Source organism: Mobula hypostoma, chromosome 7, assembly GCF_963921235.1.
Source record: "Mobula hypostoma chromosome 7, sMobHyp1.1, whole genome shotgun sequence".
NCBI lineage: Eukaryota > Metazoa > Chordata > Chondrichthyes > Myliobatiformes > Myliobatidae > Mobula > Mobula hypostoma.
In genome coordinates this window covers 144,969,361-144,995,878 of record NC_086103.1, presented here as the reverse complement: position 1 = coordinate 144,995,878, position 26,518 = coordinate 144,969,361, and the positions used below count along the sequence as shown (strand labels likewise).

At 39.9% G+C, this 26,518-nt stretch overlaps 1 protein-coding gene across 1 annotated transcript in view; it reads right to left on the bottom strand.

The window, feature by feature from the left end:
- The window catches only part of LOC134349954 (anoctamin-7-like), a 73,012-nt gene that overhangs the window by 26,287 nt on the left and 20,207 nt on the right, over positions 1-26,518 (bottom strand). Inside the window, exons 6-11 of the mRNA XM_063054907.1 lie at positions 23,082-23,295; positions 22,371-22,493; positions 17,178-17,273; positions 11,690-11,778; positions 9,719-9,840; positions 5,774-5,824 (exon numbers count right to left, since the gene is read on the bottom strand). Of these exons, the coding sequence (XP_062910977.1) occupies positions 5,774-5,824; positions 9,719-9,840; positions 11,690-11,778; positions 17,178-17,273; positions 22,371-22,493; positions 23,082-23,295 (695 nt within the window). The remainder of the gene's footprint in view (positions 1-5,773; positions 5,825-9,718; positions 9,841-11,689; positions 11,779-17,177; positions 17,274-22,370; positions 22,494-23,081; positions 23,296-26,518) is intronic.

Sequence of the window (26,518 nt, the reverse complement as noted above, 5' to 3'; positions counted from 1 at the left end):
GTTTCTGAGAATAGTTCACAAGGCAAAGGATAGATATGTCCCACAGAGGAAGAAAGTTTTCAAATGGCAAGGTAGGCAACCATGGCTGACAAAGGAAATTAAGGACTGCATAAAAGCCAAGGAACAGGCATGTAAGGTAGGAAAAGTGAGTGGGAAGTTGGATGATTGGGAAGCTTTTAAAATCCAACAAAAGGCAACTAAAAAAGCTATAAGAAGGGAAAAGATGAACTATGAGGGTAAATTGGCCAATAATATAAAGCAAAATACTAAGAGTTTTCTCAGTTATATAAAGAGTAAAAGGGAGGTCAGAGTTAGTATTGGACCACTGTAAAATGATGCTGGTTATGTAGAAATGGGGGACAAAGAAATAGCAGATGAATTTAATGAGTACATTGCATCTGTCTTCACTCTGGAAGACACTAGCAGTGTGCCAGTGGTCCATGAGTGCCAGGGAATAGTAGTGAGTACCGTAGCTATTACAAAGGAAAAAATGCTAGGCAAACTCAAAGGTCTTAAGCAACACACATAAAAGTTGCTGGGGGAATGCAGCAGGCCAGACAGCATCTCTAGGAAGAGGTACAGTCGACGTTTCGGGCTGAGATCCTTCGTCAGGACTAACTGAAAGAAGAGCTAGTAAGAAATTTGAAAGTGGGAGGGGGAGGGGGAGATCCAAAATGATAGGAGAAGACAGGAGGGGGAGGGATGGAGCCAAGAGATGGACAGTTGATTGGCAAAAGGGATATGAGAGGATCATGGGACAGGAGGAAAGAAAGGGGGAGGGGTGAAGCCCAGAGGATGAGCAAGGAGTATAGTGAGAAGGACAGAGGGAGAAAAAGGAGAGAGAATCTCCTTAGGCCTCCCATCCCATGATCCTCTCATATCCCTTTTGCCAATCAACTGTCCAGCTCTTGGCTCCATCCCTCCCCCTCCTGTCTTCTCCTGTCATTTCGGATCTCCCCCTCTCCCTCCCATATTCAAATCTCTTACTAGCTCTTCTTTCAGTCGGTCCTGATGAAGGGTCTCGGCCCGAAACATTGACTGTACCTCTTCCTAGAGATGCTGCCTGGCCTGCTGTGTTCCCCCAGCAACTTTTATGTGTGTTACTTGAAATTCCAGCATCTGCAGATTTCCTTGTGTCAAAGGTCTTAAGGCGGGTAAGTCACCTGGACCAGTTAGACTACATCCCAGAGTCCTGAGAGAGGTTGCTAAAGAGATAATGCATGCATTGGTCATGATCTTTTAGGAATTACTTGATTCTGGAGGACTGGAAGATTGAAAATGTCACACCACTCATAAAGAAGGGAAGAAAGCAAAAGAATGGAAATTATAGGCCCGTTAGCCTAACCTAGGTGGTTGGGAAAGTCTTGAGAGTCTATTATTAAGGTTGAGGTTTTGGGGTATTTGGAGACCAATGATAAAATAAGTCAAAGTCAGCATGATTTCTGTAAATGGAAATCTTGCCTGACCAAATCTGTTAGTTCTTCGAAGAAGTAACAAGCAGGGTGGACAAAGGAGAGCCAGTGGATGTCATTTACGTGTATTTTAAGAAGGCATTTGATAAGGTGCCACACATAAGGCTGCATGACAAGATAAGATCCTATGCCGTTACAGGAAAGATATTAGCTTGAATAGAGGAATGGCTGACAGGCAGGAGGCAGTGAGTGGGAATAAAAGGGCCCTTTTCTTGTTGGTTGCCAGTGACTAGTGATGTTCCTCAAGGGTCAGTATTGGGACTGCTACTTCTCACATTGTTCGCCAATGATTTGGATAATTGAATTGATGGCTTTGTTGCAAAGTTTGTGGATGATACAAAGATAAGCAGAGGGGTAGGTAGTGCTGAGGAAGCAATGCAATTGCAGCAGGGCTTAGACAAACTGGAAGAATGGGCAAAAAGTGGCAGATGGAATACAGTGTTAGGAAATGTATGATAATGCATTTTCGTAAAAGGAACAATAGTACGGACTATTATATAAAAGGGGTGGAGGTTCAAACATCAGAGGTGCATAGGGACTTAGGAGTCCTCGTGAAAGACTCCCAGAAGGTTAATTTACAGGTTGAGTCTGTGATAAAAGAAGGCAACTGCAAATGCTGGCATTTATTTCAAGGGGAGTAGATTATTAAAGCAAGGAGATAATGCTGAGTCATTATAAGACTGTGGTTGGAGTATTGTCAACAGCTTTGGACCCCATATCTCAGAAGGGATGTGTTGTCATTGGAGAGAGTCCAAAGGACATTCACAAAGATGAATCGGGAATGAACTGGTTAACATATGAAGAATGTTTGGCAGCCTTGGGCCTGTACTCACTGGAATTTAGAAGAGTGCGGGGGGATCTCATTAAAACCTACTGAATGTTGAAAGGATGAGATAAGGTGGATGTGGAGAGGATATTTCCTATGGTGGGACTATCCAGATCTAGAGGGCACAGCCTCAAGTAGAGAGGGGGAGCAACCTTTTGGAGCAGAGGGAAGGAGAAATGTTTTTAGCTGGAGAGTAGCAAATCTGTGGAATTCTCTGCCAAGTCTGTAGGTATATTTAAGGCGGAAATTGTTGTTTCCTGATCAGTCAGGGCATCAAAAGGTATGGCAAGAAGGCAGGTGTATGGAGATGGGTGGGATTCGGCATCATCCATGATGGAATAGCAGAGCAGACTCAATGGGATGAATGGCCTAATTGTGTTCCTATGTCTTATGATCTTATGGGGAACTTGGAGACCAATGATAAAATAAGTCAAAAAGTGCATGGTTTCTGTAAAGGAGAATCTTGCCTAACAAATCTGTTAGAGTTCTTCGAGGAAGTAACAAGCAGAGTGGACAAAGGAGAGGCAGTGGATATCATTTACCTGGAATTTCAGAAAGCATTTGATAAGGTGCCACACATGAGGCTGCTTAACAAGATAAAATTCTATGGCATTACAGGTAAGATATTAGCATGGATAGAGGAATGGCTGACAGGCAGGAGGCACTGAGTGGAAACAAAGGGAGCCTTTTGTGTTTGGCTGCCAGTGACCAATATGTTCCTCAGGGGTCAGGATTGGGACCGCTACTTTTCACATTGTTTGTCAATGATTTGGATAATGGAATTGATGGCTTTGTGTCAAAGTTTGCGGAAGATACGAAGATAAGTGGAGGGGTAGGTAGTGTTGAGGAAGCAATGTGCTTGCAGCAGGGCTTAGACAAAATGGAAGAATGAGCAAAAAAGTTGCTGATGGAATACAGTGCTGGGAAATGTATGATAATGCATTTTCGTAAAAGGAACAATAATGCAGCCTATTATATGTGGGGAGGAGGTTCAAACATCAGAGGTACAGAGGGACTTAGGAGTCCTTGTGCAAGACTCCCAGAAGGTTAATTTACAGGCTGAATCTGTGGTAAAGAAGACAAATGCAATGGTGGCATTTATTTCAAGGGAAATAGAATATGAAAGCAAGGAAATAATGCTGAGCCTTTATAAGACACTAGTCAGGCCGCACTTAGAGAATTGTCGATGGTTTTAGGCCCCATATCTCAGAAAGGATGTGTTGTCATTGGAGAGAATCCAGAGGAGGTTCATGAGGATGATTCCGGGAATGAAGGGGTTAATATATGAGGAGCGTTTAGCAGCTCTGGGCCTGTACCCACCCGAACTTAGAGGAATGTGGGGGTGGGGGGGGGTGGAATCTCATTGAAACCTACTGAATGTTGAAAGGACTAGATAGGGTGGATGTTTCCTCTGGTGGGGGTATCCAGAACTAGAGGGCACAGACTCAAAACTGAGGGGTTATCTTTTAGAACAGAGGTAAGGAGGAATTTATTTTTTTAGCTAAAGAGTGGTGCTCTGCCATAGACTGCAGTGGAGGCCAAATCCGTGGGTATATTTAAGGGAGAAGTTGGTAGTTTCCTGATCGGTCAGGGCATCAAAGGATATGGCGAGAAGGCAAGTGTATGGCTTTCAGTGGGTTCTGGGATCTGCCATGATGGAATGGTGGAGCAGACTCGATAGGCTGAATGGCCTAATTCTGTTCCTATGTCTTATGGTCTAATGGTCTTCTTTCTTTTTCCATACTAAGGTAAAATACTTTTAGATTTTATTCTACAATTATACTCAGGGTTTAACTGGACACCCCCAACTCACAAAAACCCAGACTCAAACTGGAAGCTTGTTTCTTTGTTATTGATTTATACCGTGGAAGTTTTAAGAATACAAGGAATGCAGAATCTTTAGGAAAATCATCCAGCCATGCCAAACATAATGGAACACTGATAGTTTTGGTAAAACTTAACCGTTTCTCAATGAAGAGAAAGATGAGAAGGTTAAATTATATTTTTTTTAAATACATGCTATACGCACATTTGAACAAGTCAAAATAAATCAGCTCCACAACATATTGTTATTGCACTGGATATGATTTTGTTTTGAAAATTAACCAATTACTATCCAGTTCAATGCTCCAATATGTCAACCACAATTCTTTGCACAGCATGCAATAGAAATAATCCAAGTTTGGAAGAGCACTAAAAGCAATTATCTATGGACAGCAGCCAGGAAAAGTTAGATAATGTAGCTGTAAATAGGCTAGTAGGCTGGGATGATATACAACTAAAACTAATTAGCTTCTAGCAATTATATAATTCACCAACTCATGATCAGAGTTTTGCTAAAAGGATGAGATTAATGTGTTGCAATTGGTAATCGAAGATGGATAACTGCAAAACCACAAAGAGCCATTCATCTTTGAAGATAAATCCATCCCATTAATACCCAAAGCAGACAAATGTGCTGTTGAAAAAATTGGATTGTCTCAATGCCTTATATTCCATCTTGGTTTTCTGCAACCTGATAGCATCAACATCGGCTTCAATGACTTCCTGCAACCAGTTCCCTCTGTCAGCCCATCCCACCTCTGTTTTCCCTAATGCTTCTGGAACATTTACACTTCCCTTCCCCTGCCCTTACAAGATCTCATCATCTCCTTTACCTTCCCTATATTCCATGGTCTTCTGTCCTCTTCCTTCTTCTTCATCCCTTTGTCTCTTACACTAACCTGCTTCTCACATCACTCACTTTTCCCCCTCCCACCACCTACCTACTTTCCTCCTCACCTGGATTCGCCTGTCATCCACCAGCTCATGGTCCTACCCTCCCATCACCCTTTTATTCTTACTTCTGCTCTCTTTCTTTCCAGTCCTTATGAAGGATCTCAGCCCAAAACATCGAATATTTGTTTCTCTCCATAGATGCTGCCTGAGCTGTTGTGTTTCTCCAGCGATTTGAGTGAGTTCTCCAGATTTCCAGCATATACAGTCTCTCTTGTATTTCAGTGCATGTAGCCCCTTCAGCCCCATCCCACCTCACCTCACCCCTAATAAATCATTGATATTTTGATGATCTTAACAACAATGCAATTAACTTTAAAAACATTGTATTGTTTTCTGTATTCAGATTGGGACTACTCTGCATCATACACCATGCCAGCACATCTAGGAATTTTATAGACTCACAAGTGAAACTGCCCAGAGGAAAAGCAGATTCTTCTATATTCCTTAATCTTTAAACATTCTGATACAGATAATAACTATATTTTGTAATCTTTACTGCAGTTGACACTCCTTCAGGAAACTAACTTGACAGATTTCTCTCACAACATAAGCAGAAACAAGAGGAAAGTGTTATTAAATCTTGAGATGGTGTGGAGATGATATTTCATTTAAAGAATCAGAAAAAAAGACTATAGATAGCAAATCTATCTTTTGTCTAAAACACCAAGAGCAGATCACTAAATGGTTTTGTACTCACTGGCACTTTATTTTCAAACATATTAAATATCCTTAGTAGCAAAACATAAAGCTGAAATATAAAGATCACTGAATTTACTTTTTACAAATGTCAAAGATCAGTAAACAATAGTTACTATTCATGCACATGATTAATTGTAGGTGCTTTACTGTACTGTGTTCAATTTCTGAAGAGTTATGTGATTACAGTTCTTACAAACCTTATGGGGCTACCTGTTAACTGAGTTATTAGGAAAAGGCTGCATGAAAAGCACATCAATTATAACTTAAAAAAAACAAATAAATAAAGCGCAAAAATAACAGTCATGCCAGCTATCCAGATCTCACCAATGCATTTGTTACGCAATTAGATGAAACTGTGAATTGTTGATGGTGGTGTTTGCTAAGTTATTGAACCTTGTCATCCCTATATATCAAACTGACCTTCAGTGCTTCGTTATGTATATAGCATTTCACCTGTGTAGCTCTTTGTTGTGATATTAAGACAAATTTGGGGACTCCAAATAAAGGCACTTGAATTTAATCTGACCATTGCAACCTTTTTGATTGGTGATGTGATTTCAATTCTGCTGCAGCGTTGCAGCACATTGTCAATACTGATATGGGTGGTTCAAGTCTTTTACTTTTGTTCAATGTGGTTAAGGCCATCCCTAATTTCCCCTTGGCTTTACTAATACCAAGGTTAAGAAAACATAGGAAAGATAATACATTTTCTATGCTGAATGTCAAGCTGCTGTTTAATCAGTTTTAATAAAATCATTTAAAAAAAATTTCATTATTTAATTTCTTCAATTTAAATTTGAAATCAAGAGAACTATTCTTGGAGTAATAGTTCAGATCTCAATAGACAATAGACAATAGGTGCAGAAGTAGACCATTCGGCCCTTCGAGCCTGCACCGCCATTCTGAGATCATGGCTGATCATCTACTATCAATACCCGGTTCTTGCCTTGTCCCCATAACCCTTGATTCCCCTATCCATAAGATACCTATCTAGCTCCTTCTTGAAAGCATCCAGAGAATTGGCCTCCACTGCCTTCTGAGGCAGTGCGTTCCACACCTCCACAACCCTCTGGGAGAAGAAGTTCCTCCTCAACTCTGTCCTAAATGACCTACCCTTTATTCTTAAACCATGCCCTCTGGTACTGGACTCTCCCAGCATCTGGAACATATTTCCTGCCTCTATCTTGTCCAATCCCTTAATAATCTTATATGTCTCAATCAGATCCCCCCTCAATCTCCTTAATTCCAGCGTGTACAAGCCCAGCCTCTCTAACCTCTCTACGTAAGACAGTCCGGACATCCCAGGAATTAACCTAGTGAACCTACGCTGCACCTCCTCCACAGCCAGGATGTCCTTCCTTAACCCTGGAGACCAAAACTGCACACAATACTCCAGGTGTGGTCTCACCAGGGCCCTGTACAAATGCAAAAGGATTTCCTTGCTCTTGTACTCAATTCCCTTTGTAATAAAGGCCAACATTCCATTAGCCTTCTTCACTGCCTGCTGCACTTGCTCATTCACCTTCAGAGACTGATGAACAAGTACTCCTAGATCTCTTTGTATTTCTCCCTTACCTAACTCCACACCGTTCAGATAATAATCTGCCTTCCTGTTCTTGCTCCCAAAGTGAATAACCTCACACTTATTCACATTAAACGCCATCTGCCAAGTTTCTGCCCTCTCACCCAGCCTATCCAAGTCACCTTGAATTCTCCTAACATCCTCATCACATGTCACACTGCCACCCAGCTTAGTATCATCAGCAAACTTGCTGATGTTATTCACAATGCCTTCCTCTAAATCATTGACGTAAATCGTAAACAGCTGTGGTCCCAATACCGAGCCCTGTGGCACCCCACTGGTCACCACCTGCCATTCCGAGTAACACCCATTCACTGCTACCCTTTGCTTTCTATCTGCCAACCAGTTTTCTATCCATGTCAATATCCTCCCCCCAATGCCATGAGCTCTGATTTTACCCACCAATCTCCTATGTGGTACCTTATCAAATGCCTTCTGAAAGTCAAGGTACACCACATCCACTGGATCTCCCGCGTCTATCTTCCTGGTTACATCCTCGAAAAACTCCAATAGATTAGTCAAGCATGATTTGCCCTTGGTAAATCCATGCTGGCTCGGCCCAATCCTATCACTGCTATCAAGATATGCCGCTATTTCATCTTTAATGATGGACTCTAGCATCTTCCCCACTACTGATGTTAGGCTAACAGGGCGATAGTTCTCTGTTTTCCCCCTCCCTCCTTTCTTAAAAAGTGGGATAACATTAGCCATTCGCCAATCCTCAGGAACTGATCCTGAATCTAAGGAACATTGGAAAATGATCACCAATGCATCCGCAATTTCCAGAGCCACCTCCTTTAGTACCCTAGGATGCAGACCATCTGGACCTGGGGATTTGTTAGCCTTCAGTCCCATCAGTCTACTCATCACTGTTTCCTTCCTAATGTCAATCTGTTTCAGTTCCTCAGTTACCCTATGTCCTTGGCCCATCCATACATCTGGGAGATTGCTTGTGTCTTCCCTAGTGAAGACAGATCCAAAGTACTTATTAAATTTGTCTGCCATTTCTCTGTTTCCCATAACAATTTCTCCCAATTCATTCTTCAAGGGCCCAACAGTGTTCTTAACTATCTTCCTTCTCTTCACATACCTAAAAAAACTTTTGCTATCCTCCTTTATATTCCTAGCTAGCTTGCGTTCATACCTCATTTTTTCTCCCCGTATTGCCTTTTTAGTTAAGTTCTGGTGCTCTTTAAAAATTTCCCAATCATCCGTCTTCCCACTCACCTTAGCTCTGTTATACTTCTTTTTTAATGCTATGCTATCTCTGACTTCCTTTGTCAACCACTGTGGCCACTTTCCCCCCTTTGAATCCTTCCTTCTCTGGGGGATGAACTGATTTTTCACCTTGTGCATTATTCCCAAGAATACCTGCCATTGCTGTTCCACTATCTTTTCTGCTAGGATATCCGACCAGTCAACTTTGGCCAGCTCCTCCCTCATGGCTCCATAGTCTCCTTTGTTCAACTGCAATACTGACACTTCTGATCTGCCCTTATCCCTCTCAACTTGCAGATAAAAACTTATCATATTATGGTCACTACCTTCTAATGGCTCCTTTACTTCAAGATCACTTATCAAATCCTGTTCATTGCACCGAACAGGATTTGGCTCATCTCTGGTTACTAGTGCTGTTATTCAGCTCTTAGCTTCATTTTCTCAACATGTAAAGCTGTGTGGTTCTTTGCAATGCTCCTTAGACACTTTTCCTGCTTCAGATAATTAATCCTTGCCTTGGCAATTTGGATTGATGTTGGAAATGGCCATGTTCGAGTTTGTGAACCGCTCATTGTAGAACCGAGACAAGGTTCTGGGCTGTGTTCTTGGTCAGCCAAGACAAATCTTCCTGTATAAGATTTGTGATTTAATAATTTTGTATACGACAAGTTGTGAAAATCTTCAGGACTGATGTAAACCGAAGAATTTCTTTTAGTTCATGTTGTGTATACTCACAGATGATTGCTAAATTGTGATCACATCACCGGATATATTTACTGATCTGGCATTCCTAAATGTGACTGCTCCACATGGTTTACAACACAGTTCAAAAATAGCAGGATTGCATCTGTTAATTTAAGAGTTTCTGCTATGGTAATAATTACTGATTATAATAATTAAGTATCAGTATGCATCATTCCCTTCTTATGTTATATTGTGAATACTTCCACATTTTTCAATTGGATTGGAAAGAATTAGTATAAATGAAGTTGCATATTTAATGCTACAGATGGACATCTGTAAATTATACATACTGCGATTATTTCTTCCTATAATTAGATAAGGTGATGTGTAGTGATGTCTAAAATGGCTTATTTATCAAATAAATCCAAGGTTGTGACTTTAAATTCAACTGAACTCTACCTTTCTCACAGATGTTCCATAAAACTCGGGTCTGGTTGGCTCATCATTTTCAAAGTTCTCAACATCCCATTCATACACCAATTTAGCATTTACTCTTTTCCACAGTTCCAGAAAAATTGTTCCTGGAAGCAATGCACATTGTTAATTAATTTGAGAAATGAATCAAAGAATAATACAGCAAACCACATGGCCCATTAAGTCTGCACCAGTTCATTTAAAGTTTAAAGAGTAATTCAATTGGCTTCATTGCCCTAGTCTTTCCACATATCATTGCAACTATGCTCAACCTCAATTCACCTTCAATTCCTTTGTGAAACTTATTATTGAAACTATATCAATACCCTAATGGAAGTGACTTCTGTAGTGTATTTAGTATTTCAGTAATATTCAAGTAATATCATAAACATATTGTTGATTAAGCAGGTTATATGTAAAAGTACGTAAATGGCAAACAACATCACACCACTGCGTTATATATGCAGCCTCGCTTAAAGTTAAAACAAAACTAAAACACATTCTCCTGGGCCCCTACCTTTTCACTTTAAAGTAGTTTTATGTTTTCGAGTTAAAGAGTAATTCAGCTGGGTGATCATAACAGTGGTAATGACTACCTACCTGTTGAAGCACAATGAGTCATTTAAGTTTTTTAAAAATGTAACAAAGTAGGACACATACAAGTTGGGCAGACAAAAATGAGTGGACTGCACAGGGTAGAGAAAAAGCTAAAAAGTCAAGTTGCAGTTTCAAAAAGATTACTTATCTGCATGCTGCTGATGAAAAATCTGAAAATGATGAGAGTGACACAAGACTTGAGACTTACAATGTGAAAATTAACAATAGACAAGCAATATGGCTTACACCAAAAGTGAATGGCAAATTAATTAAAATGGAATTGGACAGTGGCTCAGCTGTTTCAGTAATTCCACAAAATAAGTTTGAATGGCATTTCTCAGATACTGAACTGAAGCCTGCAGATATCCGACTAAGAACTTATACTAGAGAAAAGGTCATTCCTGTCAGAATGACATTTGTAATGCTGAAATACAATAATCAACAGCTTGTATGTGGTAAAAAACAGGAAGGCCAGCATTGTGGGGCCATGATTGACTGAGACAACTTCAACTTGATTGCAGATCCATCCACCAGTTACATGTCACATTCCCTGCAAGAGAGTCAACTGAAAGCAAATTAAGAAAGGTACTCGATGATGCCACAGCAGAATTCAGAGATGGCACTGGAAAGCTCAAAAATATCAAGGACAAAATTGCGTTAATTGAAATTGCCACTCCGAAGTTCTACAAAACTTGTCCAGTTCTTTGTACCATCGTGACAAAGTAGCTAGTGAGCTAGATCACATGGAGGCTGAAGAAATTCTTTCTGAGTTGCATGGAGCCCATGGGCAGCACCAGTAGTCCCAGTAGCCAAAAAGAGTGGGTTTGTCAGGATCTGTGGTGATTTTAGGGTCACCATCAACTCAGTACTAAAAGTAGATCATTACCCTCTGCCCAGGATAGAGGATACCTTTGCAAACCTTTCTGGAGGAAAACGTTTCAGCAAAGTGGACTCAGCTGAGGGCTACCCACAGATGGGGATGGAAGAAGAATCCAGAGTGCTTCTCACCACAAACACTCACAAGAGGCATTCTCGCTATAGTAGGCTTAATTTTGGAGTTGCACCTGCACCTGCACTCTGGCAGAAAGCCATGGACCAGGTGCTACAAGGCTGCCCAGGCACTCTGTATCACCTGGATGATGTCATTTTTACCAGTGAGGATGACAAGGAAATCTCTAAAGTCCCAAGACAGTGTTAAAAAGATTAGAAAATTATAGGCTCAGAACATCGTGTGGATTCTTTAAACCTAGCATCACTTACTGTGGTCACACATTAACATACAATCTTTTCAGATGTGTGCTGAGAAAACTCAAGTACCACAGTTTTTTCTTTGAATTTTACTTGCTCTCTATTCCTTACCCCACAGGCAAACGATAAGGCCAAACCATGGTGTGGCATCATTATCCAAGGCAGATTGAATTACTGTAAAGAAGTCACCTGAATGTACACTATAAGAAACAGAGAAACAGAATAGGTGAATAGGAATCATAAATTAAAAGTAAAGTTGTTAGTCAAAATATAAACTGAAGAATATTGATTAGGCCATTCTAGATAGTAACTAGCCGCTGACAAAGACCATTACATTACATTCCCAACAATTTGAAATTAATCTCCAATTTTAAATAAAGTGAATGAATATTGAGAAGTTTTACGTGAACAAGATGCACACACACACTCTAAGAATGTAACAACATTCTAGACTTAATAGAATATAATAAAAGTTTTGACTTCTGTGCAAAAATATATGATTGATGTGACTTGATAGAGGATTTAAAATAAATTTATGGAATATTTAAAAAAGAGATGTCCGTAAGGAGGCTATTAAAATAATTTGCTATTCTATTTAAGTCAAACCTGTAGTACAAATACGTTGAACAATGCCAACATTAAAAAAGACCAAACTTAATACCCCAGCATGTCACCCAACCCAAAAGTTACCCATTTATTGTATTTCTCTATTTTCTATTAATTAATCAATCCTCAGTCTCAATCGATATGTTATCTTCAATGTTGTGCTATAATTTTGTTTCATAATCATTTGTGCATCACCTTATTGAAGGCATCAGATTGAATATTACCTCATCACTACACCTTACTACCTATTTTGGAATCATGAGCAAACTCATATCATTAGACTGAAAGGCAGTGGAACAATTTACTATGGTTAGCTTTATTTCATTGGCATGAAGAGTGCAAATTAAAATTTGTTTACTATACTGCCTTCTTGGTTTTAAAGTGCTGTTATCATCATCTTGCACTTTACACTGACTCTATATTTTCAGTTTATTCTGGAACAGAATATTTTATTTTAGCACCTATTTAAGCTCATGAATCTCCGTTGTGATATTAGTTTGAGGGTACATATTTTTACTTGTCGCTTTGCCTTTTTCGTAGATTATCTAACAGTACAGTCTCTTCAGCCCACTATGCTGTGTGAACCTCCTCAATGATCAACCTAACCCTTCTCTCCTACACAGCCTATACCCCTCCATTTTTCTTACATCCACTTGCCTATGTAAGAGTCCCTTAAAAGTCCCTGTTATATCAACCTCTACCACTAACCCGACAAGTTGTTCCAGGCCCCCCTGCGCACCCCCCCCCACTCTCTGTGTAAAACAACTACCTCTGATATCTCCTCTAAACTTTCCTCCACTCACCTTAAATGGATGCCCTCTAGATATTAAGCATTGCTGCCCTGGGAAAAAGGCACTGCCTGTCCACTTTATAATCTTCTACACCTCTCGTCCTCAAAGAGAAAAACCCTACCTCTCTCAATCTACCCTCATAAGACATATCCTCCAATCAAAGCAGCTTCTTGATAGATCTCATCTGCACTGAACACAATACTCTAAGTCTGGTCTAACCAAAGATTTAAGGAGCTGCAATATAACCTCATGGCTCTTGATCTCAATAACTCAACTAATCGAAGGCCAAAGCACCATACACCTTATTAAACACAAGGGATTCTACAGGTGCTGGAAATCTGAAGTAACCCATACAAAATGCTACAGAAACTCAGCTGATCAGGCAGTATATATGAAAAGGAATAAACAGTCAGCATTTCGGGCCAAGACCCCTCATCAGGACCTGGCCCAAAACATCGTCTGTTTACTTATTTCCATAGAATCTGCCTGACCTGCTGAATTCCTCCAGCATGTTGTATATGCCTTCTTCAACACCCTATCAACTTGTGCAGCAGTTCTGAGATGGACACAGACCCCAAGATCCATCTGTTATCCCAACTACTAAGAATCCTGTCATCAACCTTGTACCTTCAAGTTCTCTTCCAAATGTATCTCTTCACATTTCAGATAAGAGTCATAAACTCTAATCACTTTTCTGGTTTGAACTCCATCTACCATTTCTCCACCCCAGTTTTTCATCCTGACTATAACCCGTGACAACTTTCCACACAATCTATAACACCGCAACTTTCATGTAATCTGCAAATTTACTAACCCTTCCTTCCACTTTCTAATCCAAGTCATTTATAAAAAATCTGAAAGAGCAGGGTCCAGAGCAGAATCCTGTGGAACACCACTAGTCACTGATCTCCAAACAGGATAGATATATTGCTATCACCCTCTGTCTTCTGTGGACAAACCAATTCCCACTCCATGCAGTGAAATTCCCATGGATACCATACCTCTTGACTTTCTGGATGAACCTACCTTGGGGAACTTTATCAAATGCCTTACTGAAATCCATATACACCACATATATTGCTCTACAATCATCAATTTGCTTTGTCACTTCCTTGAAATACTCAATCAGTCTTATGAGGTACTTGACCAATCCTTCAAAAATTCATGCTGACTATCTTTAATAAGACTATGCTTCTCCAAACAATTGTAAATCCTGTACCTAAGAATCTTCTCCATCAGTTTGCCAACCACTGACGTATGACTCTCTGGCCTAAAACTCCCAAGATTATCCCTATTACCTTCTTGAACATGGAGCAACATTTGCCATCCTCCAGTCCTCTGGTACTACTCCTGTGGCCAAAGAGGATCGAAAGATCATTGTCAATGCCCATAGTAAACTGGTGCTATTCGAAACCAGACACTTAACTAACTTCATGTTTCTCAGAAGCTCCAATTTTACCTCTTTCTTGCTTTTGTTGTCTTCATCCACAGTATCAATGACCACAAACAATTAAAATAAACGCTTAGAGACACAAAAGACAGCAGGTGCTAGAAAAAGAGGTGAAAAACAAACTTGCTAGGGGAACTCAGTAGGTCAAGCAGCATCTGTGGAGACAGAGGAATAGCAGACATTACGAGCATCAGTTCTGATGCAGGGTTTCGATCCAATGCATTAACTAGGCCCCTGCCTCCACAGAAAATGAACTCTTGGAATTTGGGTGTCAGGGTTTATCTATGAGGTTGAAAAAACTCAATTTAAAAAAAACTGTATTTGGGGTTGCTTTTAAGGCCCGAGTAAATAACATATACAACAGCTAATCGCATGACTTCCTACGTGTGTGTTACTAATTTTATCACAGCATTGGACTCCAATCTGTGACTGACTGCCGTAAACCACCAGGAGTTTAACAGTGTCATTGACACCCTGCCAAGCAGTATGTATTGGGCCATTACTGCTCATGCTGGATCTACACGTCCGATCTCCAGCCCATGCTCTCACTGCAGTTTGCAGTGCACGGAAGGCATCAAATTGAAATCTGATTAGAAATTCTTCAGCGGTTGGAAGCTTAATGTAAAGGAACCCTTAGGAGACAGTGATCGTAATATGATAGAATTCACCCTGCAGTTTGAGAGGGAGAAGGTAAAGCCAAATGTATTAGTATTACAGTGAAGTAAAGGGCAATACAGAGACATAAGAGTGGAGCCGGCCAAAGCTGATTGGAAGAGGATGCTATCAGGGATGGTGGCAGAGCAGTAATGGCCAGAGTTTCCAGAGGCAATTTGGAAGGCGCAGGATAGGTACATCCTAAAGATGAGGAAGTATTCTAAGGGGAGGAAAAGGCAACCGTGGCTGCTTGGGAAGTTGGAAGGTCTGAAGGTAGATAAGTCACCTGCACCAGATAGTGTACAGTCCAGGGTTCTGAAAGAGGTGGCTGAAGAGATTGTGGCGGCATTAGTAGTTGTCTTTCAACAATCACTAGATTCACTAGATTCTGAAACGGTTCCAGAGGACGGGAAAATTGTAAATGTCACTCCACTCTTTAAAAGGGAGGCAGGCAAAAGGAAGGAAATTACAGGCCAATTAGCCAGACTTCAGTATTGAGAAGATGCTACAGTCCTTTATGAAGGATGAAATTACTTGGATGCATATGATAAAATAGACCAAAGTCAGCATGGTTCCCTTAAGGGGAAATCTTGCCTAACAAATCTGTTGGAATTCTTTGAGGAAATAACAAGCAGGGTAGAGAAAGGAGAGTCAGTAGATGGTGTTTACTTGGATTTTCAGAAGGTCTTTGACAAGATGCTGCGCATGAGGCTGCTAAGCTCATTCAGGAGAGATATTACTGTGGATAGAAGATTGGTTGACTGGCAGGAGGCAAAGAGTGGGAATAAAAGGGGCCTATTTTGATTGGTAACTGGTGACTAGTGGTATTCTGCTGTGGTCGGTATTGGGACCACTTCTTTTCACATTATATGCCAGTGTTTTGGATGATGAAATTGATGGCTTTGTGAACAATTTTATGGAAGGTACACAGATAGGTGGAGGAGCAGGTAGTTTTGAGGAGTCAGGGAATCTACGGAGGGAGTTAGACAGATTGGGAGAATGGGCAAAGAAAAGGCAGATGGAAAATAGTGTAGTGAAGTGTACGGTCATGCACTTTGGTAGACGGAATAAAGGCATAGACCATTTTCTAAATGGGGAGAAAATTCAAAAATCAGAATTTCTAAGGGATTTGGGAGACCTTGTGCAGAATCTTCTAGAAGTTAACTTGGAGGTCGAGTCGGTAGTAAGGAAGGCAAATATTAGCACTCACTTCAAGATGACTAGAATATAAGAGCAAGATGTAATACTGAGGCTTTATAAGGCATTGGCCAGACTCCACTTGGAGTATTGTGAACAATTTTGGGCCCCTTATCTAAGAATAGATGCGCTGGCATTGGAGAGGGACCAGAGGAGAGAATGATCTCAAGAACGAAAGGTTAATGTATGAGGAGAATTTGATAGCTTTGGTTCTAAACTTGCTGGAGTTTAGAAGACTGAGCAGGGATCTCATTGAAACCTACTGAATATTGAAAGGCCTAAACAGAGTGGATGTGGAGAGAACGTTTCCTATAGTGGGTGGATTTTAGGACCGGAGGACAGAGCCTCAGACTAGAGAGACGTCCATTTAGAAAGAGATATGCATGAATTCCTTTAGCCAGAGGGTGGTGGATCTGTGGAATTCATTGCCACAGACAGCTGTGGAATCATCTTGAGTAAACTTAAAGTGGAAGTTGGTAGATTCTTGAAGAGTCAGAGCATGAAAGGTTTTGCGGAGCAGGGAGAAGTATGGAGTTGAGGGGGTGGTGGAGGGACAGAGTGAACTCAAGGGGTTGTGGCCTAATTCCACTCCCAAGTCTTATGGTTTTATGGATTACATTGAAACGTACAGTGAAATGTGTTGTTTGGGTTAACAAACAGTACAACTTAAGGATGTGCTGGGATAGCCTGCAAGTATCACTACATGTTCCGGCACCAACACAGCATCCCACAATGAATATAACAAAATATTTTTCAAAGTCCTTGCACTGTCACTTAATAGTATGGTGAGAATAGTAAGTTTACATGGAGGAAGTCAAACAGCACAGTTGCAAGAATTTTAATATCATGGAAATAAATCTAGATGTATTTTAAAAATTCAGATTGAAAGTCAAACACTTACTAAAATGTTGCATTGTCCCAGGTTTTAGAAGCACAGGTTCTATTGAGTCCCGTCTCAATAATTTTTCTCCTTCCACCGACGTTTCCACATGCTTCTCTGAAATAAAACAAAGCAGGACTTACGTAAACTTATCACATTGCACATTGATCGGCTTTCTGCGTACTGGCTCATGGGTAATGATACAGCACAGAGGGCAGTAAGGTATTGCAGCAGTTAGTCTTGTTGCCTCACAAGTCCGAAGACAGCGGCACAATCCTGGATGCTGTCTGTGCAGTTTGCACACTTATCTCATCTCCAGTAAAGCATGGGTTTCTACTGGGTTCACCTGCTTCCTCACAAGTCCCAAAGGTATGATTATTGCAACTAAACCGTTGGGGTAGGTTAATGGCAAGAGGAATCAAAGAGAAGTGCGAGAGAAAATAAGATGCAGGGTTACAGGTAAATAAAAAGCAAAGGAATTGCTTTCTGAGAGCTGAAATGGACCAGATTAGCTGAGTGCCCCCTATAGTATTATAAGCATAAGAACTTGATTGCCTACAATTTTAACTCTTCCTATTTTGCAAGGTGAATAAGTACCACATATGTAGATAAAATCATTATAACTTGAAACAAAACTCATGGGGAAAGATCTATCACTATGACACTGGACCATGGTCAGGCATATCACTGTAACATAGAGGTACAGGTCTGTCACTATACCTCTGGCCTATACTACACAGACACAGGTCTGTCACTATAAGAAAGCTGTGTAGCACAGGTGGGGCACAGAGACAATAGTCTGTCACCATAACACTTGGGTTTATTATTGGTGGACACAGGTTTGTCAATATAACATTGTGGTATAGTGCAGGGTCTCAACCTGAAACATTGATAGCGCCTTTCTACCCCCACCCAACAAATGCTACTCAACTACTGAGTTCCTCCAGCAGTTTTTCTTGCAGCAATTTCAAAGAACTCTTTTTAAAACTTTGTACAGGGACAATGAGCAAAAATATTATTTTATTACAACCCTTGTTACAGAATTCCTCCCACATTTTAATCTTGCTTATGTAGCTGTATTTTTTCCTACTTGGTGACCAGTCTGTGCTGTTAAAATTTGTTATCTAACCAATCACAATGTAAAGTGATTCAATGGCTTCTTAGCAGTTATGTTGATATATTATTATTAATCCAATTAAAAGTAGTTTATCAATAAGGAATACCTCTACAGCTATCCCTGCCTTATTTACTATTCGAACTAAATTGGTGAATTTTATTTTAAAAGGTACAGTGGTGCACAGCTACAGGACTGTTGTAAAACCTCATCTGATTAGCTAATACATTATTATGGTAGAAAATCTGTCATGTTTATCTGATCTACATAACAGAACTTTATATTGCTACTGCACTGCTGTTTCAATTCAAGATTAATGTTCTGCTTGTTAATGCCCACATTCAGTAAGTGATTATAAATTATAAACAGAAGCCTAGCTATTTTCTAAAAGTGAAGTTTTTAACATTAAGATCTTGAATGTTATTAATGTGAAGAAACTGGTTGTATCTTTTTCATAATTTGAACAACATGTTAGTTTGGTCGGAAACTGAAATTATAGTTCATCACTCGAGGGACCTTAAGAGACTATTGGTGACCAATTAGAATAAATGAGTCATACAATCAAGTCAGTAAAAGACTTTACAGTCCAAACAAGAAATTGAAATTATGAGAACTGCTCTATAAAGGTTTTCTGTGTGATTAAGAAATATTTGTAGAAGTCCTGTGCGGAGGTTTAATAACATAACCAAGAATGAGATGTATATTCTGATTAATAAAGGTCAGTATGTAGCATGGATGACATGAGGCACATCTTCCCAGAGATTAACATTCGATATGGTGTTTCAGGTAGATACTCAAAGTACTAATAGAATAGTTGATGGCCAAAGGGATAACAGGTTTACCCAGAAAGGAGAATTAAGTAATAAAACTTTCCCTCAACTCATTTGAGGTCATATTATAGGTTCCAATGACAAATGTTAGGTGCTTAGCAATACCAAATGCTTGCATAATATTTCTGATATTCTGGAATAAGAAAAATATAATAATAGTACCTCAAATTAAACATAGTTTTCCAAAGTACTATCATGAAATACCATATGATAAGATACAAAATTGTTGTTCTGCAACAGCTTTGTCATGCATTTCACAGTTTTTATATGTTATTTCATTTGTATTCTGCCGGAAGGAATGATGGAGATAGAGATTCTCACAACAGTTAAGTAGTATTTAGATGAGAACTGGAAACACCATGGAATGGGAGGCTATAGACTGAGTACTGGGAAAAATGAGATTACTATGGATTGATGCTTGATGGCTGATGTGATCATGATGGGCTGAAGAGCTTGCTTCCGTGTTGCTTGACTCTACGACTCAATAGCTTCCCTCATGAATCTATCAAGCAGACAGCTTCATAACCAACCATCTCCATGGCAACCCAGCATCCTACCAGATATCACAAGGGAGCAGAAATAGGCTATTCGGCCCATCGAGTCTGCTCCGCAGCTCCCCCATGAGCTAAACTATTCACCCATCTAGTTCCAATTTCCGGCTTTTTCACCATATCCCTTGATACCCTGACTAATTAGATACCTGTCAATCTCCTCCTTAAACACCCTCAATGATCGGGCCTCCACAGCTGTATGTGGCAACGAATTCCACAAATCCACGACCCTCTGGCTAAAAAAATTTCTCCTCATCTCTGTTTTAACTGGGTACCCTCTAATTCTAAATCTATGGCCTCTTGTCCTGGACTCACCCACCAAGGGAAACAACCTTTCCACATCTACGCTGTCCAACCCTTTCAACATTCGAAATGTTTCTATGAGATCCCCTCTCATTCTTCTATACTCTAATGAATACAGTCCAAGAGCCGACAAATGCTCCTCATATGTTAGCCCCTGCATTCCAGGAATCATCCTCGTAAATCTTCTCTGAACTCTCTCCAACATCAGTACATCCTTTCTAAGGTAGGGGGCCCAAAACTGCACACAGTATTCCAAATGAGGTCTCACTAATGCCCCATAGAGCCTCATTAACACCTCCTTACTCTTATACACTATTCCTCTTGAAATGAATGTCAACATAGTATTCGCTTTCCTTACTGCCGATCCAACTTGGTGGTTAACCTTTAAGGTATCCTGCACAAGGACCCCCAAGTCCTTTGCACTTCTGATTTTTGAATTTTCTCCCCATCTAAATAATAATCTGCCCGATTATTTCTTCTTCCATAATGTACAACCGTACATTTGTCAACGTTGTATCCCATCTGCCATTTCTTTGCCCACTCTCCCAAACTGACTAAGTCTCTCTGCAACCTTTCCGTTTCTTCAACATTTCCTGCTCCTCCACCTATCTTGGTGTCATCCGCAAATTTAGCCACAAAACCATTTAATCCATAAACCAAATCATCGATATACATCGTAAAAAGAAGCAGCCCCAACACCGACCCCTGCGGAACACCACTAGTAACCGGCAACCAATCAGAATAGAATCCCTTTATTCCCACCCTTTGCTTTCTACCTATCAGCCAATGCTCCACCCATTTCAATATCTTTCCTATAATTCCATGGGCTCTCATCTTATTAAGCAGCGTCATATGTGGCACCTTATCGAAGGCCTTTTGAAAATCCAAACACACAACATCCACAGCCTCTCTCTTGTCAATCTTATTCATGATTACCTCAAAAAATTCCAATAGGTTGGTGAGGCAGGATCTTCCCTTCATGAAACCATGCTGGCTTTGGCCTATCTTGTCATGCACCTCGAGGTATTTCATAACCTCGTCCTTGAGGATTGACTCCAGTATCTTTCCTACTACCGATGTCAGACTAATAGGTCTATAATTTTCTTTTTGCTGCCTCCTTCCTTTCTTAAATAGCGGAACTACATTTGCGACCTTCCAGTCCTCCGGAACCATGCCAGAGTCTATTGATTCCTGGAAGATCATTTCCAATGCTTCCACAATCTCCAAAGCCACCTCCTTCAGAACCCTTGGGTGCACCTCATCTGGACCGGAAGACTTATCTATTCTTAGTCCACTTAGCTTCCCAAGCACTTTCTCTCTAGTAATCTTGACTGTACCTAATTCTATTCCCTGATACCTCTGGCTATCAGGTATGTTGCTCATGTCTTCCACTGTGAAGACTGATGCAAAATACTCATTCAGTTCCTCCGCCATCTCTTTGTTATCCATTATAATTTCTCCAGTATCATTTTCAATCAGTCCCGTATCTACCCTTGTCACTCTTTTACTCTTCATATATTTAAAAAAAACTCTTAGTATCTTTTTTAATGTTAATCACCAACTTCCTTTCATAATTCATCTTTTCTTTCCTAATGACTTCCTTAGTTTCCTTCTGTAAGTTTTTAAAAGTCTTCCAGTCCTCATTTTTCCCACTAATTTTTGTTTCCTTGTACGCCATTTCTTTTGCTTTTATTTTTGCCTTAACCTCTCTCGTTAGCCACGTTTGTGCCATTTTTCCATTCATGATTTTCTTTTTCTTGGAATATATTTTTCCTGCATTTTCCTTATTTCTTGTAGGAATTTCATCCAATTCTGCTCTGCCGTCCCTCCATTTAGCTTACTTTTCCAATTGACTTGGGCCAGTTCCTCTCTCATACCACTGTAATTTCCCTTGTTCCACTGAAATATCAATACACCTGATACCAGCTTCTCCTTTTCAAATTTGAAACTGAACTCAAAGATATAGTCCCTTTAAATCTAAATCTAGCTGCTTTCTCACTTTTCCATTTCTTAAATCTGAAGTGCTAATTCAGTTTCTCTTACTACAGATGCTGTTTGACTTACTCAGTGTCTCTGGGATTTTCTGTTTTTGATAACTGTCCTTCTGTGACATTACATAGTGACTTTTACTTGTGGAAAAAAAGGCTGTATTTCAAATAAATAGTCCTATAATGCAATTACAGGTATCCTTTGGATTATTAGAAAGTAACTCAGAAGTACGCTTGAGCACCTATTTCAGAAGTAGACCACACATGGGGGAAATAAATTAGCCTTGGATTGTTAGCCATGCTTCATCGATTGTGAGATAAAACTGACATACAGGATGCAAGCTTAATATCATTCAATACCCTACCGTTACCTGTGTACCAGCAACCAAAAATCATGTTCTTCCAAGATTCTAAATATCTACATTTACCTAAGTATCTTCACAGAGTTCTCCACTATTCCTGAGATCAAGTCTGGGGAAGAACAGATTTCTTTGTAGTTGTAGTTACGAAGAGATTCATCCAGTTTACTGCTGGCATTGTAACAGTTTATACTGAAAGAGAATGTATAAATAGACATGTAAATAAAGTTTAAATTAACATAAGTATACAACTGCTTGAAAAAGAATTAGATTTATGTAGTGTCTTTCATGACTTCCCAAAACACTTCTTAAATACAGCCTCTGTTTACTGTAAGAAACATGGAAAGCAATTTCCACAGATGTTGAGGATCTGATAACATTTATTGATTGAGAGATAGTATTGGCTAGGACAACAGAGGAAACTCTCTACTCTAGTCCATTCAGAATGATATCATCTCCACCAGGGTATCTTGGGCTGAACTTGTCCACCAATATAACCTGAACAATAAACCACAGTTCTTTTTTAAGATCTTGATATTAAAGTAAATGATATCTACAAATCCAAACCATTCCATATTGTAAAATAGCCTATTAGGATTCCAAGTCCGCTCTAGAGCAACATATTGTGATATCTTTCACCACATGAAGGTCTGGTTTAACATAATCTGAAAGACAACCATAATCCTTAATAAAATTAATGTAACATTGTTATTAAATGAACCAAAGACTCAAAGTTCTTATGTTGCATGCTTTTGAAAGTAAACAAGAGAATTACAGTACCTGAAATAAAGGCCATATATAAATGTAGCCAAACCAAGGAATGCAGGAATAATTAGTGTAACTAGAAGTGTTTCCATCACAGCAAAGTAAAGTGCAATCTTTTCACCAAAGTAATTTCGGATTTTCCAGAGGGGCTGGAATTTTAGATAAGTGTTTGCCCACAGGTTATTAAGCTCCGTCCTTGCCTCTGGAGGTTCAGCCTCCTTGGTTTGACCTGCAAAAAGTTAGGCAAGTCACAGCAGAGAAGAGATATTAAACAATGAAAACAGCATGAACGATTTTCATTAATTCACACCTTAAGCCCACAGGTATAATTTTCCTCATTATGTTTGTAGACAAAAATACATTTATATAACATTATCTGTTACCAGTTTTATTTTGAAATAAAATAAATGTTTTGGCAGACATAACTGTTCTAAGAATGAAAGTTCTGAAGGGACGAAGGCTTAGAAATTGGATTACTCCTATTTTTTGTGTATTGAATTGAACTGTGACATGAGGACAGTGTTGCCTAAAGAAACTATTATCATGGTTTATTCCCTTTAAAAGATGTTAAAAGCCAACCTGTATATTTCACAGCAGTGGAGGGAATAACGATTCTTTAGTCTCCAAGCTTATCATGCCCCATGACCACAGGTGGGTACCAACCCCATGATCATTGGCAGTATCGAAGTTCTGTGGATTGCAATAAGCAGTTCAATCCAAGGATCCTCTCCTTGCTCTGCACTATGAAATTCTGACAATGAATTTTATAAAAACAACAGCTGACTCCAGGAATGGAAGGGTTATAATACAAGGAACATTTGATGGTTCTGGATCTGTACTCGCTGGAATTCAGAAGGATGTGGGGGGGGGGGGGCTCTCATTGAAATCTTTCAAATGCTGAAAGGCCTAGACAGAGCATAAGTGGAAAGGATGTTTCCCATGGTGGGGGAGTCTAGGACAAGAGGGCACAGCCTCAGGGTAGAGGGGCATTCATTTGAAACAGATGCAGAGAAATTTCTTTAGCCAGAGGGTGGTGAATTTGTGGAATTTATTACCACAGGCCGTTAGATGTATTTAAGGCAGAGATTGATAGGTTCTTGATTGGACACAACATCAAAAGTTATGGGGGAAAGGCTGGGGAGTGGGGCTAAGGAGGGGGAGAAAGGACCAGCCATGATTGATTGACAGTGCAGACTCGATAGTTCAAATGGCCTAATTCTGCTGCTATGTCTTATGGTCCTAGTGATACCCTGGCTTTTCTTTAGATTTTACAGGCAAGAGAACACTTAAGACGGAAATCAGGAGGATTAAAAGAAGCCATGGGATTGCTCTAGCTGACCAGGTGAGTGAGAATCCCAATGGTTTCTACAGACATAAAAAAAGCAAAAGGATAGCAATGGACAAAATTGGTCCTCTTGAAGATCTGTATGGTCATCTATGCATGGAACTGAAAGAGGTGGGGGAGATCTGAAATGGATTTTTTTTCCCATCTGTATTTAATCGGGTAATGGACAGAGTCTATGGAAGTGAGGCAAAGCAGCGTTGAGGTCATGGACCATATAGATACAGAGGAAGAGGTGCTTGTTATCTTAAGGAAAATTAGAAATGATAGATCCCCAGAGGCTGATAAGATGGGAGGCTAATGTAGAAATTGCAGGGACTCTAGCAGAGGTAATTAAATATCCTTAGCCACAGTTGAGGTGGGGGAGAATTGAAGAATAGCTAATGTTGTTCTGTTGTTTAAGTAAGACTCTAAGAATAAGCTGGGAAATTATAGGCCAGTGAGCCTGATGCCAGTCATGGATAAGTTATTTGTAGGTATTATAGAAGACCAGATAATGACTATTTGAATAGACAGGAACTGGTTAGGGACGGTCTACATGGCTTTGTGCATGGTAGGTCATGTCTAACCAATCTTACAGAGTTTTCCGAGGAAGTTACCAGAAAAGTTGAAGAAGGCAAGGCAGTGGATGGTGTTTACATGGACTTTAGCAAGGCATTTGACAAGGTTCCACATGGGAGGTTAGTCAGGAAGGTTCAGTCACTTGGCATTCAGGATGAAGTAGTAAAATGGATTAGACATTGGTTTTGCAGGAGAAGGCAGAAAGTTTTACTGAATAGCTACCTCTCTGACTGGAGGTCTGTGCCTAGTGGTGTGCTGCAGGGATCAATGTCAGGTCTGTTGTTGTTTGTCATCTGTATCAATGACCTGGATAATAATGAATTAGTAAATTTGCAGATGACATTAAGACTGGAGGTGTAGTGAACAGTGAAGAAGGATATCAAAGCTTGCCGTGGGATTTGGTCCAGCTGAGAAAAATGGGCTGAAGAAATGGCAGATGGAATTTAAAACAGGTGTGAGGTGTTGTACTTTGGAGGACAAACCAGGGTAGTACTTACACAGTGAACAGAGTGCGGTAGAACAAAAGGATTGGGAACATAAATCCACAATTCCTTGAAAGTGGCATCACAGGTAGATAGGTCATAAAGAGAGTTTTCGGCACATTGGTCTTCATAAACTTAAGTACTGAGTACAGGAGTTAGGATGTTATGTTGAACTTGTATCTGATATTGGTGAGGCCTAATTTGGTATCTCGTGTGCAGTTCTGGTCACCAAAGTACGGGAAAGGTATCAATAAAATTGAAAGAGTACAGAGAAAATTTACAAGGACATTACCAGGACTTGAGGGCCTAAGTTATAGGGAAAGGTTAAATAGGTTGGGACTTTGTTTCCTGGAGTGTAGGAGAATGAGGAGAGATTTGATGGAACTGTATAAAATTATGAGTGGCATAGATAGGGTAGATGCAAACAATTTTTTTCCACTGAGGTTGTGTGAGACTAGAGCTATAGGTAATGGGTTAACATTAAGAGATGAAGTGCTTAAGAGGCACATGTGGCGAGGTGTAACTTCGTCATTCACAAGGCTGCTGAGAACGTGGCATAAGTTGCGAGTGGAAGTTGACAACTAACTCACGGCATCTGCACGCACTGAAGAAATAATTAAGTTGATGAACTGCAACAACAAAACAACATTGATATTATGTTTCGTTGTGATTGTACATCCCCAATTAACTGATGGATGAATTCCAGCAGTGAGGACTGTAAACACCTAAACATGCCAAAAATCACATTATTTGCTCTTTATGCATAAAGATGGCTGAAAGTTGCTTTTCTATCTGATCCAATTTTGATAATAAAGATTATCAGTGATTTTCCACACTTAATACTTTTTCGTCAATAAGACAATTCTTTATTGCAAAGCAAAAATCAAAGGTCTCTCTGGTGAGCTGATAATGTTTAGAATACATTAGCGGGTGAGCAGTGAAAGGTTTTGCCCATTACAATATCTTCATTTTCTGATCTCAGAATAATTTCATTGCCTGCCCATCAAGTCAAGTCGCTTTTTATTGTCATTTCGACCATAAACTGCTGGTACACAGTAAAAACGAAT